Source organism: Etheostoma spectabile, chromosome 7 (genome assembly GCF_008692095.1).
Source record: "Etheostoma spectabile isolate EspeVRDwgs_2016 chromosome 7, UIUC_Espe_1.0, whole genome shotgun sequence".
Taxonomy (NCBI): Eukaryota; Metazoa; Chordata; class Actinopteri; order Perciformes; family Percidae; genus Etheostoma; species Etheostoma spectabile.
Genome location: NC_045739.1, coordinates 10,640,142 through 10,658,483, shown reverse-complemented (window position 1 = coordinate 10,658,483; position 18,342 = coordinate 10,640,142). Strand labels below are relative to the sequence as shown.

Genomic DNA, 18,342 nt, shown 5'->3' with positions numbered 1-18,342 from the left:
ACTGTGGTGGGGACATATAGTATAATCCAGGTAAAATTCTATGGAAACCTATCTAATACCTTTTTAGTTTGATTTAAGGAGCTTTAGTAGTAAAAAAAGAAAAAAAGATGTCTTGTGTATCTGCCTTGCACACTTTGGATTGGCTGGCTGGCTAGCTGAAGTCCCATTGGTAAACAAGCAAGTACACTTTTTTTTTATAGAGCACTTTTCAAAACAAGGAAAGTGTGTAGCCCGCAAGTAAAAGATAAAGAAAAATGCCAAAGTAAACCAATGTGTTTAAACATGTGCACTGATGTGATTTCTTTGAGACTTTGTGGGAGACTGTTCAGACTTGTGGAGCAGCAACAGTAGCCTTTTTAGCCTTGACCTTGGAACAGACACACCTGGACTCGTACATGCTTGGTAGCCAGACGGAACAGTTAGTCAGTATACTGTCTGCTGGATGACAATTGGACTGTAACACAAACAGACACTTAAGGTGCATTTTAATGAAGTGTACTCCTTGTCGTTGTTTTAAACACAGGTCCCAGTGATATATTTATCTGTGTTTCTTAGCTCTTTCTACAATTAGATTAATTATAATGAATTATCTAATAACCCTTTTCCTCCTTTTTACAAGGTATTGACATCTCACTCATGTTCAGAGGAGGGTCTGGAGGATGCAGCCAACATCCTGCTGCAGTTATCTAGAGGAGATGGTGCCACCAGAGACACTGTGCTCAGACTGCTCCTCAGTGGAGCTAGACACCTCGGATACACTCTTTGCAAACAGATTGGTCAGTGCTGGGAAACTACACAGATGCCATTTTTAATGCTCCTATTAAAGCAAATACAGTTTTCACTTCGCACACATTTTTTAACATTTTCTCTCTCTCAGGCACATTGCTGGCCGAACTTAGAGAATACAACTTGGAGCAGCAGAGACGGGCACATGCTGATTCGCATTCCCCGGATGCCCCTCCTGAGGATTCCTCCATCTCAGGCAGACTCAAGGGCAAGATGACTAGCAGGTTAGCCAGTGATGGTTCTGGGACACCCAGTTTGTCAGGTTGTCAACACACTTGCAAGAGAGACTGTGGTAGACGGATTCTGTTTAAGCTAAATGTTAATTAAATTTGCCCGACTAGCCCTGTGGTAGGCCTATCGGTTTTTTTATAAATTAAAATTTGTCACAAATACAATTTCCTTTACCTTGTATGCGTTTGTTGGTTGGGGTACAGGTTTGACGGCTCGGAGAGTGTGGTCATTGTGGCTGCACAAAAACGCACACTTGGGGGACGTGAACTACAGCTTCCCTGTATGAGCTCACTAACCTCGAAGACGTCAACGCAGAAGTTTTTCTTACGAGTGCTGCAGGTCATTATCCAGCTTCGTGAGGACACACGGCGTGCAAACAAGAAAGCTAAACAGACAGGCCGATTAGGTAAGAACATGTTATATACAGTGTTCTTGATGTATGTGTACTATATCCTGATAAGTATGGAGTTTAAAAAAAAAAAAACTCTCCTCCATTTCCCAATGGCCAGGCTCCACCAGTTTAGGCTCAGCCAGCAGCATCCAGGCTGCGGTGCGTCAGCTAGAGGCTGAGGCTGACGCCATCATCCAGATGGTGAGAGAGGGTCAGCGGGCACGCCGACTCCAACAGGCCCCTCCACCCTCTGCTGCTGTCGCCGTTGCTGCTGGATCCTCAGTGGTGGCTCCCCATGCCCCCACTGGTGCTGCTCCCCCTGCTGGCACGGCTGCTGCTGCCACGGTTAGCATGGGCTGCACTGACAGCAGGCATACTCCTACTCACACACTTATAGTAGAATACCATTTAAAAGCTTAGAAAAAGCACATCTACCAATTATAACCATCACAGCATAATTGTTTCAAGTTGCTGTGGTGGTCATCATGATGTGAAGTGCTATGAAATGGCCATTAGCTACCGAGATGCTTCATGTCTAATTTTGATTAGCCTGTACTAGCTTTGTGCATTTTGGAAAAATATAAGCCAACCCAGTATTTGAATGTAATTACTTGCATATGCCTTATTAAAAAAAAAAAGAAAAAAAAAAAATTGTATCTGTTAACAACATAATACTGTGTGCAGTCACCATACAGCCTGCGAGGCTATAATTGGTTTGTGCATTGAACTAATTCCATGATGCCATTATATGCCAGTGATCTATTGCTTCTTATAATAATGTCTTTGCATTGACATGTTCAACTGTTGAAATGGTCTAAATATGAATGTGCTGTCTGCTTTAAAATGTTTGAACTGTTTTTCTGTTTGCTGGCTGACATGGCTTCATGCTTTTGGCCCGCCCTTCTTCCTTACTCAGTTCCAGTTCCCCCCCAATCTGTGGATCATGAGAATGTTATTATGCATGGCAATATCAGTCAAGAGTGTTACAATAAAAAAATATCTAATCATTAATTCTTCCATGCTTTTCCTGTGTTGTTAACCCTGGTTTGTTTTCTGTAGTCTGAAGTGCAGTCAATGTCAGAAGCCCAGGCGGCCCAAAGAGATGATTCTCCAATGGATGTTGACCAGCCATCTCCTTTGGAGCAGGACCCTACACCTCTGGGTAGGACTCAGTTGCAAAATGCTATTGACAATTTAAAACGCTTGCTGATTTGTTTTTTGTTGTTTTTTTGTTAGTAAATTACCCCCACATCCACTGACCACAATTTGTCTAGCCTTCTCTGTTAATAACAGCAGTGGGGATTTTGTATCATTTCAAATGAAGGGGCTAGGCTGGGGCCACCTTCGAATTTAGTGGTAACTAATGTCTTTGGGAGAAACCATTACTGCTTGAGTCATAGTTAATGACAGCATGACTGATGTAATTGTTCAGTCCATTTTGGAATTTTCTTTTTCAGATGAAGATGGAAACGGCCAATCAGAAAGTGAGGAGAGACTTCCAGACCTCCCACTGCTTAGCGAGCAGCTATTGTTAGATGAACTATGGGACATGCTCGGGGAGTGCCTGAAAGAGCTGGAGGAGTCTCATGACCAGCATGCCGTATTGGGTACGTGGAATTTTTCTTAAATAAATTTCTTTAAACTGTATGTGATTTTTATATGGTATTTATGCATGTTCAAGGAGCATGGATAAGTGATTGTTTTTCTTTGTTTCTCTAGTGCTTCAGCCTGCTGTGGAGGCCTTCTTCCTAGTCCATGCCACAGAGCGAGAGAGCAAACCTCCTGTGAGGGACACCCGGGAGAGTCAACTTTCTCATATCAAAGATGAGCCTCCACCACTGTCGCCAGCACCCCTCACACCTGCCACACCTTCATCTTTAGACCCGTTTTTTTCAAGGGAACCATCCTCCATGCACATCTCCTCAAACCTCCCACCGGATACCCAAAAGTTCCTCCGTTTTGCCGGTGAGCCTAAAAGATTTAATTAAGGAGGATAAAGCTTTATCCTGATATGTAGTACATTGTCTAACAGGACTAATTATTTTTCCTTCTAGAAACTCACCGCACAGTGCTTAACCAGATCTTGCGCCAGTCCACCACTCATTTGGCAGATGGGCCTTTTGCAGTACTGGTTGACTACATACGCATCCTGGACTTTGATGTGAAGAGGAAGTAAGGGAGATTAGCTTACACTTCAGTATTATACTGTCTTAATACACAATTGATGGCTGTTTAAATAACTGACATGCTGGCTGGTCTTTCTCAACATCTCCACAGGTATTTCCGCCAGGAGTTAGAGCGACTGGATGAAGGCCTGAGAAAGGAGGACATGGCTGTGCATGTAAGGAGAGATCATGTGTTTGAGGACTCCTACAGGGAGCTGCATCGCAAGAGCCCAGAGGACATGAAGAATAGGCTGTAAGACTCCATTGCCACTCTATTCACTTGCACGTTTCTCAATTCAGAATCACTCAACTTGAGTCATCATCTGCTCTTTCCATTACAGGTACATTGTATTTGAAGGGGAGGAGGGACAGGATGCTGGGGGCCTGCTGAGGGAATGGTACATGATCATCTCCCGGGAGATGTTCAACCCCATGTACGCCCTGTTTCGCACTTCCCCAGGCGACCGTGTCACCTATACCATCAACCCCTCGTCCCACTGCAACCCCAACCACCTCAGCTACTTCAAGTTTGTGGGTCGTGTGGTTGCCAAGGCAGTCTATGATAACCGGTTATTGGAGTGCTACTTCACCCGCAGCTTCTACAAGCACATACTGGGCAAGAGTGTCAGGTACTAAGCCACTGGCAGATACACCCAAGTAATCTAATTGTTCAAGATGTGTTCCACTACACTAAATATCCCAAAATGAAATTCTTGAATATGTATTTTTGTGGTCTTACCAGGTACACTGACATGGAGAGTGAGGACTATCCATTCTTCCAGGGCTTGGTGTACTTGTTGGAGAATGATGTGTCCACTCTAGGCTATGAGCTGACATTCAGCACAGAGGTTGGTGTCTGTTCTCCAAATGTGTCAATTAATTTCAAGTGGAAAATTGATTATCATACTGAATCATGACCCCAACTGTAGAAACTGGGATTGGCCCTCAAGGCATTGAATGCCAAATCCTTTATGATCTCATAAATGCTCCAAAAGTGTAATTGGCAATCTGATGGCCTTAAAGTACTGCTGATGGATACCATCTGTGACTCAGTTAAATTTTAAGATGAAACAAATGATACTGAAAGCCTGCATTTGCTCTGTCTGTGTAGGTCCAGGAGTTTGGAGTGTGTGAGGTAAGAGACCTCAAGCCAAATGGAGCCAATATCCTGGTCACAGAGGAAAACAAAAAAGAGTATGTGCACCTGGTATGCCAGATGAAGATGACAGGTGAGAGGATGGTTCTTTTTACCAAATATTTAATTTCACATTAGCAGTAGGGCTGTAATAATAACCACTATTACTGATTTAAAAAAACAGTCAATGGAAATGAGTCATTCTATATATATTTTGATCAACAGTTGTCATGTTCAGGTATGCATAAAAGATATTCTTAGTGGTGCATAAAGAAAGCACTAGGTGGCAGTACATTTTTATTTTTAACAGATCAATGTGCAGCAGAGAGCTAAAGGTGTTTCTATCTCTTGAAGATGGCTGATTTATCGACAGCAACACCCTCCAGTTGCTCTCATGAAATGAATCAAATGAATTTGCAGCTGCGTAAATGGGAAAACAAATTCTATCAAATGAATTGATAGAATAACAATAGTTGCATGGAGATAAAGAATATTCTCATTACTACAGAAAGATGCCTATGTGAATACTTTTCTGTTTTCTAGGTGCAATCCGCAAGCAACTAGCAGCCTTCCTTGAGGGATTTTACGAGATCATTCCCAAGAGGCTGATCTCCATCTTCACTGAGCAGGAGCTGGAGTTGCTCATCTCTGGCCTTCCCACTATTGACATTGATGACCTGAAGGCCAACACTGAATATCACAAATACCAGTCCAGCTCCATCCAGGTATGGATAAGAAAAGAAAAAAAAAACAGACCAAAATATATTGGGGCACATTATAACTACACTGCTTTTGTTTTTTCTATTTTTTTAATACTATAGATCCAGTGGTTTTGGAGGGCCTTGCGGTCTTTTGACCAGGCAGACCGGGCCAAGTTCTTACAGTTTGTCACCGGCACGTCCAAGGTTCCCCTCCAGGGTTTTGCTGCTCTGGAGGGCATGAACGGCATCCAGAAGTTCCAGATCCACCGTGACGATCGCTCCACTGACCGCCTGCCATCTGCTCATACCTGGTAAACACTGCAAGTTTGCAATGCATACATAATTAAAACGTTTTTAGAAGAAACACAATTGTGAAAAATCTAACTTACATGTGATATTCTTTCTCTTTTTTCACTCTTAGCTTTAACCAGCTGGACCTCCCAGCTTATGAGAGCTATGAGAAGCTGAGACATATGCTGCTGATGGCCATTCAGGAATGCTCAGAAGGATTCGGACTGGCTTAAACTATGAGACTCTTTAACACACATACAGACATGCATACAGACACTTGATTTAGATTTGCCTACTCCTGACACATTCACACTGATAACCTTTGAACGCACGCACACACTATCATAGACATTACTGGATTACTTGTTGAATGGCCTAGACTTACTGGTTTCTATTCCATATAAAACCTAAAACCAGCAAGTGAAATGGACTGATTGACATCGCGTACAACACAGAGAGCCTCATGTTGACACATTTGTGTCTCCCTTCCCAATTAAATGGCAAATGCAAGAGCGGATTCAGAGGATAAAACATGGACTAATATAAGAGACGCTTTCTTCATTTAGTTTGATTTCTCTGTACAAAAGGTTTGGGAGTTTATTATGTTTAATCTTTTTTGTTCTCTGGCTGTGTAAAAAGAAAAAGAGAATGTTGTTTGAACAGGATGGTTATAAAACCTTTGGGGAAAAATGTTGGTTTCTTGTTGCAAATTTGTGACCTCACAAGCCTCGACGATGGGGAACGTTTTTAACGGGGAATATGAACAACTTGAGAAGTTTTGGAGATATTCACAAAAATGCACTTTTCCAAGTTTTGTGGCATTTTAAGGAAGGATGGTACATAAAAATGAAGAGAACCTGAAGGAGATTTAAAAAAAAAAAAATTAAAAAAAAACCCACATAAATTCTAGAGTATTTTTGGCTATTAAATCGCTGACCCAGCCTTGAGCCTTTGAATCAGAGTGGAATAACAACATGAATAAATACATAAAATTGCGTCCATTGTCTCTTTTAACAGTGTTTTAATCATTATAAACAGTGAATTCATTTCATCCAAATTGTAAGTAGGCCTAAATCAGACTAAACTGTCCCTTATGTCAAAATTAGCCAAGTACAGTAACGTGTAATGACTGCCATGCCATCTTTGAGCACATTTCTGTGCTGCCGTTGCATTTTAAACAGTCAGTTCGGAGCATACAAAGAGCTTATTGCAACAGTGCTGTCATTTGCCATGCTGACACTGGCCTAGTGTGCCCTGCAGTCTGAAACAATTGTCTGTACCTTTTGATTAAGTCAGTGTCCCTTTGCAGCCTCATGACCGACAAACCACTGCATGCCGTTTTGGTGAGCCAGTTCCAGGGTCCTTGTATTGTGACTGTTAATTTGTCTCATCTTGGCTTTTCCTGCTATGACTAGTCATGTCTGCAGTGATAAGTCTATTAGTTGCTTTGGACTGGATGAAGACTTAAAATGAAGGTGTGATTTGCCTGTTTCCTGATTTGAAGTCAAAGGACCAGAACCTCCTGGATCGGGCTGTGTTAGCTATTCGTAAATCCATCAGTGTTTTTAGTCCTTCCTAAGTTAAATAGTACCCAGATTTGGCTACTTTTTAAGTTTTAAGTTACTAAATTGTTACACTAAAGTTGAGATATTTTTTAGGTAGCTATTAAAGGTGAACTATGCAGTGTTTTTTAACATAATTTACCTTAACTGAACAGCTTTGGAGTCATTTGAATGGTTATGACCTTTTTCAAGTTGACTGGTGGTCGTCTCGCTCCCCCCTAGGGCCGGCGAGTCGCTTAGACAGCAAGACAAAATTCTGAATAGTAACAATTATATTGTAGATATCTGAAATGCTCATTCGGAATAGGAAGAATGATGTGGATATCTGAAATTGAAATGAATGGGAAACTTTAAGTCATTTGTACTAGTAAGACTGACATAGATATCTCAAATGACAATTGTAGATAGGGAGATTATGGATATCTGAATTGTTCCTTTTGACTAGGAAGAGTTGAATTAAGGATATCTGCAATAAATATCCACTCTAGCTATTAAATGTTAAAATGGCTTACCTTAGGTGTAAATATTTAGCTTGTTAGTGTGACAAGGTGTTACACTTATTTCTACGTAAGAACTAGTTCCTTTGTGTGGTGCAACCCATTTTAAATTAGTAAAGTTTAGCCTACATCTCCATTTAGTCAAATTTGCATTATACCCATAGGCTGTATATCTACGGTCTATAAACCTAAGTCTGAACTTCGGAAGTGCTGGTGCAATTGGCTCATGAATGTAATGTCATAGAGCTGGCTCCTGGTATCCCGTAGTCTAAAGTAGTCTAGGATATCAATACCTTTTTTTTTTTTCCCCTCAAAGGGAGAGACAACAACTTGAGTCAAGATAGTGTGGTTGAAAAGTCAATTATATCCATATCTCGAATTGGGAATGAACAAGTTGTGCAGGTCTTTTTTTCAGTGCACTTTCTAATTTACCCACCACCTGTAAGAAGTGTACCCTTAAGGATGTTCATGTGCTACTTTGAAACCACTTCACGCTAACCGTTTAACAGAACACAGCCCACACCCTGTGACACTCCATGTTTCCATGAAGAAAATGTCATGGATTTAAAGTTAAATACTTTCTGTGCTCTGTGTAGCCCCAAAACCAAGTTAAATAATACTTGTCCTTCCCCCGGTTGGCTCTGCGCTGATCCCCTAAAGCCCTTGCATGCCTGCAGTTTGCACCTGTCGTTTCCTGTTTTTCTCTCAATCCTCCCCTGTGTATCCGTCTTCTTATACCTGCTCTTGCGTGGTGAATTTGTTCCACTTGAGGACCCACTACAACAGTAGAAATCGAATCATCACCACCACCATTGCTGCTTCTTTGACCCTCCCCCACCCCGACTGGGAACCTACACACTGGTTGCAGAATAGGGAGCATCCATGTCTGATTTGGTATGTGCTGAGGCGTGATAAATGAAATTACATTGCTGTCATGCAGGGATTTTAGACCCCACAGTAAGCCCTGGTTTTACAGTACATTTCCCCCCCCCCATCCCTCTTCATGTATGAAGCACAGATGCAATTTTCCTATGGCCACGCTTGATTTACATATTCTGTAAGGATCTGTTGCTGTGTGGAGGCTTTGCTTTGTAATTAAAAAATAATTAAGTCATGCAGGGAATTTGCCAATAACAAAAGATTTCACAATCCATTTCCTCACAAATTAGTTAATTTTTGCTACTCATGGGATTTTTCTGTGGCAAATTTGGCTGAATATCTTTCCTGTAACTGTCAGTTGGAGATGGAGATATCAGTGGTGCTGCCAAAGGATCGGTTGCAATGCACTGTGCCGGCCGCTCCACTGGGTGGAGATCATCAGACTACACAAAGTGAACAGGATGTTTCCTGTTAAGCTTTCTCCATGTCAATGCATTTTGGTTTCCAGCAAAGTCACTCTGTTTTCCATTTCATGCTCCAGGAACAATTCAGGGGTGACATTTGCAAGATTTTAAAATTATTGGTGTGTTTTGGGGCCACTTTAGTCTGCATGTGAGTAACAGTGTGACAAATTCAGAATTTGTCAGACAATGGTACCTTTTTTCATACTACAATACAACAAATAAATAAATAAATGGCTAGAGAATTGCTTATAAGGCAGAAGAAAACTACGTTGAAAAACAAGAAGTTGTTTGTGGTGAACAAAGTGCAGATAACATTGGTCTGTCGTCACTGATCAGTGGCACTGGGCAGGAAATGAAGGGCAGTGGAGTTGATTTAATGATGACTACGTTGTGTATGAGCCAAGAAGCTTCCAGCCTAATACATTTTACTGCTACTGTCTTCAGAGTCTCTGGAATAAATCACAATATTACACCACTCACAGTGCAAAAATAATAAAAGGCTTCTTTAGCACACAGCCCAAACGGGCAAAGGGACACAATCAGTTAATTGAAGTAATGGGTTTAATGTTTCTACTTAACTAGAAAGATATTTATACTGAAGGAAACTGATGATAGTGCTTAACCCTTTTTTGTTGAAGTAGAAAAGAGACTAAAAAAAGGAAGTTGCAGACCGTGTTTATTTCTCGATAAAGACCAAGATTCACTTTTTCATCTTAGATTTTTAGTGTCCCACAAACATCTTCCGATTATGCATTTGTCATATTTTTCCATTCAAGACATTAAACTCTTATGCCTTGATTAATTCAGGTCAGGTTGACCAGATGCTTATGATAATATTAATTATCCTCTTCATGCTAACAGGCTTTTGGCTCTGGTATTCCCCCGATTTACCGTCTCTAAGACCATCAGTTTCTTAGACATATACATAATTACAATCATACTAATCAGTTTATGCATTCAATAGAGAAATACACTATACATGTATCATCCACTTCTGCTCCTTCTCGGTTGTCTTGATCCTCCGAATCACTAAAAGGGAAAAGGTGAGGCTTGATGAATATTCATAATCAGTTAACACTGGCTTCATTTGCAGCAGAAACCAGTTAGCAGTGTTGCTATTTACAGGGTGTGAGCACCATTCTGACAGCCTATCATTGTTTCTTCCCATTAATTCAGTGTGGTTTATTCATGATAGCTGTTCCAAATTTAAACCATGCCAGTGGAAACTTAATATTCAGACTTATGATTTTGTGTTTTGTCAGTTTTTTATGTCTTGCATTAAATGTTGTAAACCGTGCTCCGAATGTATAGATACAGGAGAAGCATGACAAATCAAGGTGGACAGGAGCAGCCCTCAGTTTTGACAGCAGTAAGACGGGTTAGGGAGGGTGTTATGTTCCGTTGGGAATCTGTCGGGTTTGTCATCACCTCCTGATCAGGCTGCTATCTCTGCTATCTCTGCTCCGCCTTTGTGCACAAGGACCGGGAGGAGAGCAGCAGAAATTACTGTAGTGACATCTTTTGCCTTTACATGGTCTTTAGAGTACTTATATACATTGTGCATTTGTTTGTGCATTTTTTTCCTTTAGGGAGGAGTGAAGAGTCAGCTGTGGAAGAAGTTGGGCTCAGGTGGGTGCATGTAGGCTGGCCTTTGGACACAGACACATGCGCCGAGACCAGAGTCCAGAACCAAACCGGATGTGACAGTCTGTCTACTGTGAAGGTCATAGTCTTCATAACCTCTGAGCTTCCAAGTATTTGTGGTCGCTATCTCTGCAGCACATTGTATCTGCAACCCCCTACCTTTAAGCTGCTCCCTCACCTCCCCTCAGTGGCACAGCAGTAGGCACCTTGTGGCATTTTAGAGGAATTAAGCCACTGCATTAAATTTGTCCCTGTCATATTACAGATCATGTAATGTGGTCAGCTACTGAAGGTTATTATTTTGAGCAGTAATATTGTTAAGCCACTGAGAGGGATGTAATAAGGCAGGAGGCAATAACTGCAGTGGGATGTGATAGCACAATCTGAAATAAACAGCTTATTTATCTGTAAAATATAGCATACAAGTGTTCACAGTGCACTCCTGGTGACTTCTTCATGGCTACCTCATTATAAGTTATTAAAAAATGCAAATCATGAAATTATTTGCTTAAGCACAGCAATGGGTACATTCTATTTTTTGAAGGGGAAAAGTTAAGGAGGTAAACTAGTTTAACATCACAGTCGTTTCCTTGTTTAATAACATGGCACACTATTTGCGCAGCAGCAAATTCTATGCAAAACCACAATTTGAATATCAATGAAAATTTGACTAAACATAATCTGCCAATTGCCATTTCCCCTCTGGCTGACTGCCCTCATTTTGATTCTCTAACAACAACAAAAACTTCTCTTTGGTGCTCTAACCTTTGGCGTACCACTGCACATTTGTCTCGAGGCTGACTAATAGCTATTTACATGCGGTTAAATATGCCCAATGACATGTGCTCTGGTGAGTGAAGTGCTTGTCATATCTGGCAGCCGGGCCACTCCAAGCACGGCAGGAAACTAAATCAGCGTCATTTCCCTTCAATTAGCGAGTGATTAACGGCAGGTCAGAGACGACTGCCTGACCTTCTGGCCACCTAATGACTTAAACTCCATCAATGGATCTCCAATCGCCAACACCGGCCACATCAGCAATCGTGCAATCAGTGGACAGGCCCCTGTAGGAGCACAGAGTTGTTGATTCTAGCTCTGACTACCCACTTATTCCTATCCCTTCTATCTCTTGCCTCTCACCTCTCTCTTTATCTCTGTAAAATTGTCACATTAACACTTTTTTTTTTCTCTCTCCCCCTGTACTGTTGGCTTACTGTTATCTTTTTTTTTTTTTCTTTTCCTGTCACTCTGTGGCTCCAAGCACTTCCTCAACACTCACTGTTTCTCAACATGTTCTTGCTGTCTTATACTTTCTTTTAATCTTGCATTCGTAGAGCTACAACAAAAGGTCATTTTACAATGTTGATTACTTTTATTTTATATTTTTGTATCTATTTTATCTTTTAAAAAATAGTGAAAATGTCCATCACAAGTTCTCAGAGCTAACATTTTGACTTGTTTTAGCAGGGAAAGCAAGTGTTAATAATAATATTAAGGGTGGATCTGTTCTGTAAGCCGTGTAAGCCGTGACAGTGAGCCAGCATGTGGAGGTGTGCATAATAAAATGAATGACACTCGGTGAAAAGGTCTATGATATAAAACAGTAAATTTTCTCACATTTCTCACATTTGAGAAGCAGAAACCTGCTATTGTTTTTTTTGCATTTAATTCTTAATAAACAAAAAAAATCAGTTAATGAACTGATTGTTTCTGCACAAGCCCATACCAGCGCTCATATCAAAGCCCTCAATTAGCTGTTAACGGTTCCTTCTAAAGGCACCAGGGCCAGACCCACTGGCCTGACGTACAATGTTGGACCACTTATGTAATGCCAGCATCTTCCCAGGCGGAGCCGTTGGTGTAGTTGCTGGAAAGTTATTTAGGCTGCAAATATACTTTTGCTGCCAGGGGGAATGTTGATTTTTAGGGTTTCAGAGCAACCAACAATCAGAATCAGAATCAGAATCAGAATCAGAAATACTTTATTGATCCCCGAAGGGAAACTCTGTGTTGTAGTTGAACAATATTATAAATAGAGTAGAAATACAAGAAATAAAGAAATATAAGGAATTGGATACGTACGGTATTTACATAAAGGAATGTTATTATACATTATTTACATAATTCACATAATTAAGGATTTGGAAAGGTGAAAAGTTAAATAATAATAATAATAATAATAATTGTGGTATTTGAGATTGCACACATGTCAGGCCAGTGTTATTGCACTGGCCTGACATGTGTGCAAGAACCTTTATCGATGCGCCTGGCTTAGACAAACATTTTATATGTACAACACTGAGGAGAGGATACTGTAATGGGAACGCTTTTAGTCTATTATATAAAAACAAAAAATTATAACAATCAATAATGCAGGAGCAGATGTTAACAAAAGATAAAAAATTGATTACATGTAACAAATACCACAACCGAAGAACACATAGTACATGTGATTAATATTTGCCCCTTTCTCAACCTTAAAGTTGTTAATATACTACAGTTGAGTAATAAAGCTGGTAAAATAGTAAAATAGGTGTTTGGAGAGTGGGTCTTGATAATCCTATAGCAGTCCTATAAATGGGTTGGATTTAGTATCTTAAAAAGCGCCGGATGGCTTTGATCTATTTATTTTACTGTGTGTATGTAAGCAAAAAAAGGAAACTTGTTTTTATACATATATTTTTCAACTGCTAAAAAAAAAAGGAGTATTATTGAAGAGAGAGGTGGACTGACTTAAAGGTCACGTCTATTTATATCTTTCTCCATTTTTGTTGTGCTTTGTTTTGTTTATGTGATTGATAATGTGTTGACAGGATATTTGTGTTTAAACTTCATTTCCTGTAATTCACCTTACTGTCCCTTTCTCCTTGAACTGTTTATGCCATGAACGCCATTCTTTTGCCAATCAGCATTGGCCAAAACTTAAATACTCATCATTTATTTCTCAGAAATTAAAAGAAAAAAAAATCTCTTTCATTTAGCCAACTGTGTCCAACCAGCTTTCTTTTGTTTTCCATCTGCTCAAAATTCCCATTTCTTTACTGTTACAATACACACAGTAAAGATAGTCTCTTTTACACCGCTTTTTAACCTTAACCCTGTGTTCAGAAAGCCTGATTTTCCATGACTAAAGGACTTTTAGCTAATATTTATTTTGCCAGAGATCCAATAAGCCCTTGAAGACATGACAATAAAGTCATTTTTTGTAGCTTTTTTAACACCTATCTGTATATATTTATGTTTCCACCACACCTTTCTCTATGACACAGCATCCTTGCCTCTTTCTGCTTCAATATGTTGTGTTCTCTCCATCTCAGTACTTCTTTCCCTCCCTCTCTTTGAACCTCTCCACCCATACTGCACCCATTTACTATATTGCCTCTGTCTCCTCGCTTTTTAAGCTGATGGACTCTCTCTTCTCTCTCTCTCTCTCTCTCTCTCTCTCTCTTCTCTTTCTCTCCTCTCTCTCGCTCTAGCTCTCTTTCTTTGTCTTTTGCTGACAGCATCTCTTTTTCCTGGAGCTCCGGACTTTTAAGTTGTTCATTCATATCCTTCCTTCTCTCTCTCTCTCTCTCTCTCTCTCTCTCTCTCTCTCTCTCTCTCTCTCTCTCTCTCTCTCTTCTTCTCCTCGCTATGTCTCTCTTGTCTTCTTCCTCATATTTCATTCCATCTCTCCTGCCAGTCTGCCAGCTGACTCACCCACAGTCTAGTCGGGAGGAACGAAAATAAGCAAAGAGATTTTGCAAGGGCAAGGAAGAAGTCTCTCACTGATGAATGGTTTTGAGTGGAGGCCTGGCCAGTAGGTACTGTATGAGGGAGTGACAGCTGGGGTAAATGTCTCCTCTCAGAGAATTCAGAGGTCAGCGAGATGGGTTTGCGCTCCTGTTGGAGTATCTCTTTAACATGAAACTCTGGCTATGACGAAGTGAAACGATGAGAGAGACAGGAGAGACGTTATCTCTATTGATTGGTCTGAGTGAGTTATCCTAAAAGCTGGATGCTAATTTTCCTCCATCTTCAACTTGCAACTGCCTTATAAATACTACAGTGTTGGTTTGTGTTTTAATTGCTTGGTCTGAACAGAGGCTTTGGAGATGAAATGACTCAGGCAGTGGTTCCAAATCCCCTTGACCATTAGGCCTAATAACTTCCTGTAGATAAAGTACACTCCAGTAATAGCACGGTAAAAATCACCTTTATGTTATGTTGCCTTAGTTAGTTAGTTGTGTGTTCCCACAATACAACAAAAAGTACTGTTGCAGTGATAAAACCTTTTTCACACATGAACATTGCAAACAAATCTGCCATAAAAAAGGTTTCCTTCCAAAAACTCAGTTCATTTTTGTTTTATAATTGTTTGTATTTGTAATTGTTTTCATCACAAATCAAAAACACTTTACCAAAAAAGTGTTGTCCTTTAAGTCATCATATAATGGTAAAACGTGATTTCATGTTTAATCTCACCTAAATCACAAAGTTTTGTTCTCTTCAGGGAGGTTTTTGTCTTGTGCTGAGAATCTCATTCTACTTTATTTCTAGATCACCTAGTTCCCCTGCCTTTCTTATATTAAAAACCACCTTTATTTTTCTTTTTATTCCTGACTCCATGGGCGATTTTAGACCCTTTTTAGGGTGGCTCAAGCCACCCTAAATTTCATCTCAGCCCCCCTAAAAGCTATATTCCATTTTTTTTAAATCAATTTTAATGCTTCATGTTCGAGTTTGCAAACTTGGCTGTTAGCGACAGATGACAAACAATTACAAGTTCAAAGGGCTTGAAACAGATTTAACATCCTGTGTAGCTGCCGCTGATGCTTAGCACCTGTAACCCTATGCTGTACTGAATTAGCCAAGTAGAGAATACTAATGAATTGTTTTATTGTGTTTTTTATTTCTCTGTTTCTCCTTGTTTTATATATCAAATGTGTTGAAGCCATTACACTGATTTTAGTTTTCTCCTTTTCACATGCATGTGATTTATAATTATACTGATACGTATATTTGGATAATGCTGATTACAATTAATATCGATTATGTTGATGTGATGTTAACGGTGATGATGATGATGACGTCAGGGGGTGTTAACTCTATATTTAGACCTCACCTGAGCCAGGTGTGTGTGTGTGAATAGAGAGCGGAAGGAAAATTAATTTTCAACCGCATTTTGTGAGACAATTTTACTTATGTTTCTGTTGCAGTTATAGAATATATAGAAACGGATTATTGTGACACTACAAACAAATGCGCGTTGTTTTACTGACCGCTCCTACAAAATGTTACTATTGTATATCTTTTGTCATTTTTAATTGGCCTAGTGGAAATTAGCCCTAGGGCTACAATCTGGCATTTTCACGTGTACTATTGTACATGTTAATTAATCTGCACTGTCCTGAAATATTAAATAAATAAAAATAAATAACCCAGTCAAGATAAGGGTTAACAGAAACATAGTGTTGGCCAATCGATGGTGGTGGTGCCAGACTTCCGCCTTTTGGCTGAGTCTCTATCTAATCTGTCAGATGGAGAGCAGGAGTGCGGTTGCAAAGTTTAAATTTGGTAGTCCCTAGAGAAGAAGTTGGTAATTACACGGTGCAGATTAGAATCCAAATTGAAACGTAAGCAACTAAAATCGCTGAATGCTAGAACATTTTGTCAAATTGGTTGTTATTACCAAGACTTATAATGTGTAAGGTTTAGTTCCATCATAGTGTCAAAAAATTTTAGCTGACGCCAACAACTGTATAGGATTCCAGATTATGTCCACCCTATGTTCTTCTCCAGTCTTATATCCAATTCTTGTCTCCACTCGTGGCATTCATCCAGCCACGGTTTTGACCCTGAACTCACAGCCTTTCTTCAGCCATCCAGCCTCTCCTGAGGAGGAGGTTTTCACCTATCTAAACTGGCGTCATCAATCATTATTTCCATGCTGTCTTCTCCCGTGGAAGCTTTTGTCTTTGTGCCTGGCATATCCTCGGGCACCAGTAGCAGATGGGCACGCTGGCACTCTCAGGTTCGAAAGGCACAAAAGAAAAACTACAGCGGCTCCGTGGGAATAGTGTTTTCTGACTGGACATAGTGCTGCCCCAATTACCTGAAATGTTGCAAGCACTTTATTTTTAGACACAGGTTTGGAATGAGTGTGAGGCTGTACTTAGCCACAGTGGTGATGAATTCTATTGTCGACATGTTAACATTCAATCAAAATTTTATTTAGTGTAAAATCATAACAGAAGTAATCAGGACACAGATACAGGATACAACTGGAGTAGTTCTAGACCACACTCAAAAATTTGTAGAAACCTAACAATCCCCCCAAAAGCATGTTTTGGTGCTAACAGGCTCGTAATGACAATTCTAATTTCGTGGTTTTCTCTATGTACGACTTACTTAATGAATTATTCAAGACCAAGATGGTGACATAACTAAGGACTTTTATTTACTCTGCAGAATATGACTGAAGGCATTCTAATAGCACGCTGTACTTTCTACATTAGGAACAGTATGTCATCTGATGCCATCTGGCCACATTCCTCTTATGCACTGTAGTAAACTCCTTTCTCCACATGATGAAGAACAAGTCATTCTCCAACAAAACACTCCTTTCATGTCATTAAGACAAGAAAGGAGGGTTTTCAAATGAAATAACCTTAAACTATAATAATACTTTGGTAGCCTGTATGAAGAATTACTATTAAGTTTAAGACCTTTTTTTCCAATGGAGAATATGCTGTTTTTGATGATAATCTAAATCTTGCAAGTTTACACAAACAGTTACAATTACAAAATGAAAAATTACAAAAAATACTTAGTTCATAATAACAAAGGGGATGCAAAATCTACAGGTTTAATATCTCAATGTCAACAAGTCATTCTCCTACACTAACATGCTGATGATTAGCCCTGTAGCTTGTTAGTATGCTAACATTAGCTAATTAGCACTAAACCCAAAGTACAGCTGAGTTGGGTGGGAGCATCCTTAGCTTTGCAGGTATTTGGGTAAAAACCAAAGTATTGGAAAACTAAAATTATGATCTGATGACGGTGCTAGATGAAACATCAGAGGCACACCAAAGTTAATTGATCCTGAGGGGAAGTGTCAACTTCACAGTGGCACTATAGGAAAGTCAGGGGGTCATCAAAGTCAGTAGGATTCCTCACCAAATTTAATTGATCCTGACAGTCCAACATTGCCATCCAGAGAGAGCCACGCCGCTAGTGTGGCTAATAAAATAACAAAAAACATAGTGAACAGAAATACAGAATAAAAGCAATCATGTAGTCACAACAGCACCCGTGTAAATTCAGAAGCACTGCCGTTAGTATTTATTGTGTATGCAGTTTGTTTCTACACAATACTTAGTAGTTAAATCTGGTAAAATGTAATCTTAAAACACTATTGGAAATATATGTCCTCATAACAGAGAAGAAGTAAAGTGTTCAACAGTCTGCAGGCAGCAGTGGAAAAAGATGATTTTAACTGAGTGCGTGTAATTGAAAAGAGTAATTGTTATACAATCTAAAGGGTTTTGGAGGTGGAATAGCGATGTGGGAGGTGCCTGTCCATGCTTTGCTTTAAAAGCAAGTAGAAGAAGA

General features: G+C 39.9%; 1 protein-coding gene across 12 annotated transcripts in view; it reads left to right on the top strand.

The window, feature by feature from the left end:
* Positions 1-6,695, top strand: part of huwe1 (HECT, UBA and WWE domain containing E3 ubiquitin protein ligase 1) — a 56,241-nt gene extending 49,546 nt beyond the window's left edge. For 8 of the 12 annotated variants that reach the window (XM_032522203.1, XM_032522204.1, XM_032522201.1 and 5 more), the window contains 15 exons: positions 620-776; positions 878-1,010; positions 1,209-1,423; positions 1,527-1,753; positions 2,468-2,570; positions 2,866-3,015; positions 3,128-3,373; positions 3,463-3,580; positions 3,686-3,826; positions 3,915-4,202; positions 4,316-4,421; positions 4,685-4,802; positions 5,252-5,433; positions 5,530-5,720; positions 5,831-6,695. In XM_032522203.1, coding sequence (XP_032378094.1) covers positions 620-776; positions 878-1,010; positions 1,209-1,423; positions 1,527-1,753; positions 2,468-2,570; positions 2,866-3,015; positions 3,128-3,373; positions 3,463-3,580; positions 3,686-3,826; positions 3,915-4,202; positions 4,316-4,421; positions 4,685-4,802; positions 5,252-5,433; positions 5,530-5,720; positions 5,831-5,933 — 2,478 coding nt within the window. In that variant the 3' untranslated portion in view covers positions 5,934-6,695. Of the gene's footprint in view, positions 1-619; positions 777-877; positions 1,011-1,208; positions 1,424-1,526; positions 1,754-2,467; positions 2,571-2,865; positions 3,016-3,123; positions 3,374-3,462; positions 3,581-3,685; positions 3,827-3,914; positions 4,203-4,315; positions 4,422-4,684; positions 4,803-5,251; positions 5,434-5,529; positions 5,721-5,830 lie in introns of all 12 variants that reach the window. The other 4 variants (XM_032522206.1, XM_032522200.1, XM_032522205.1 and 1 more) reach the window with 3 other exon arrangements.
* Positions 6,696-18,342: the final 11,647 nt, after the last annotated feature.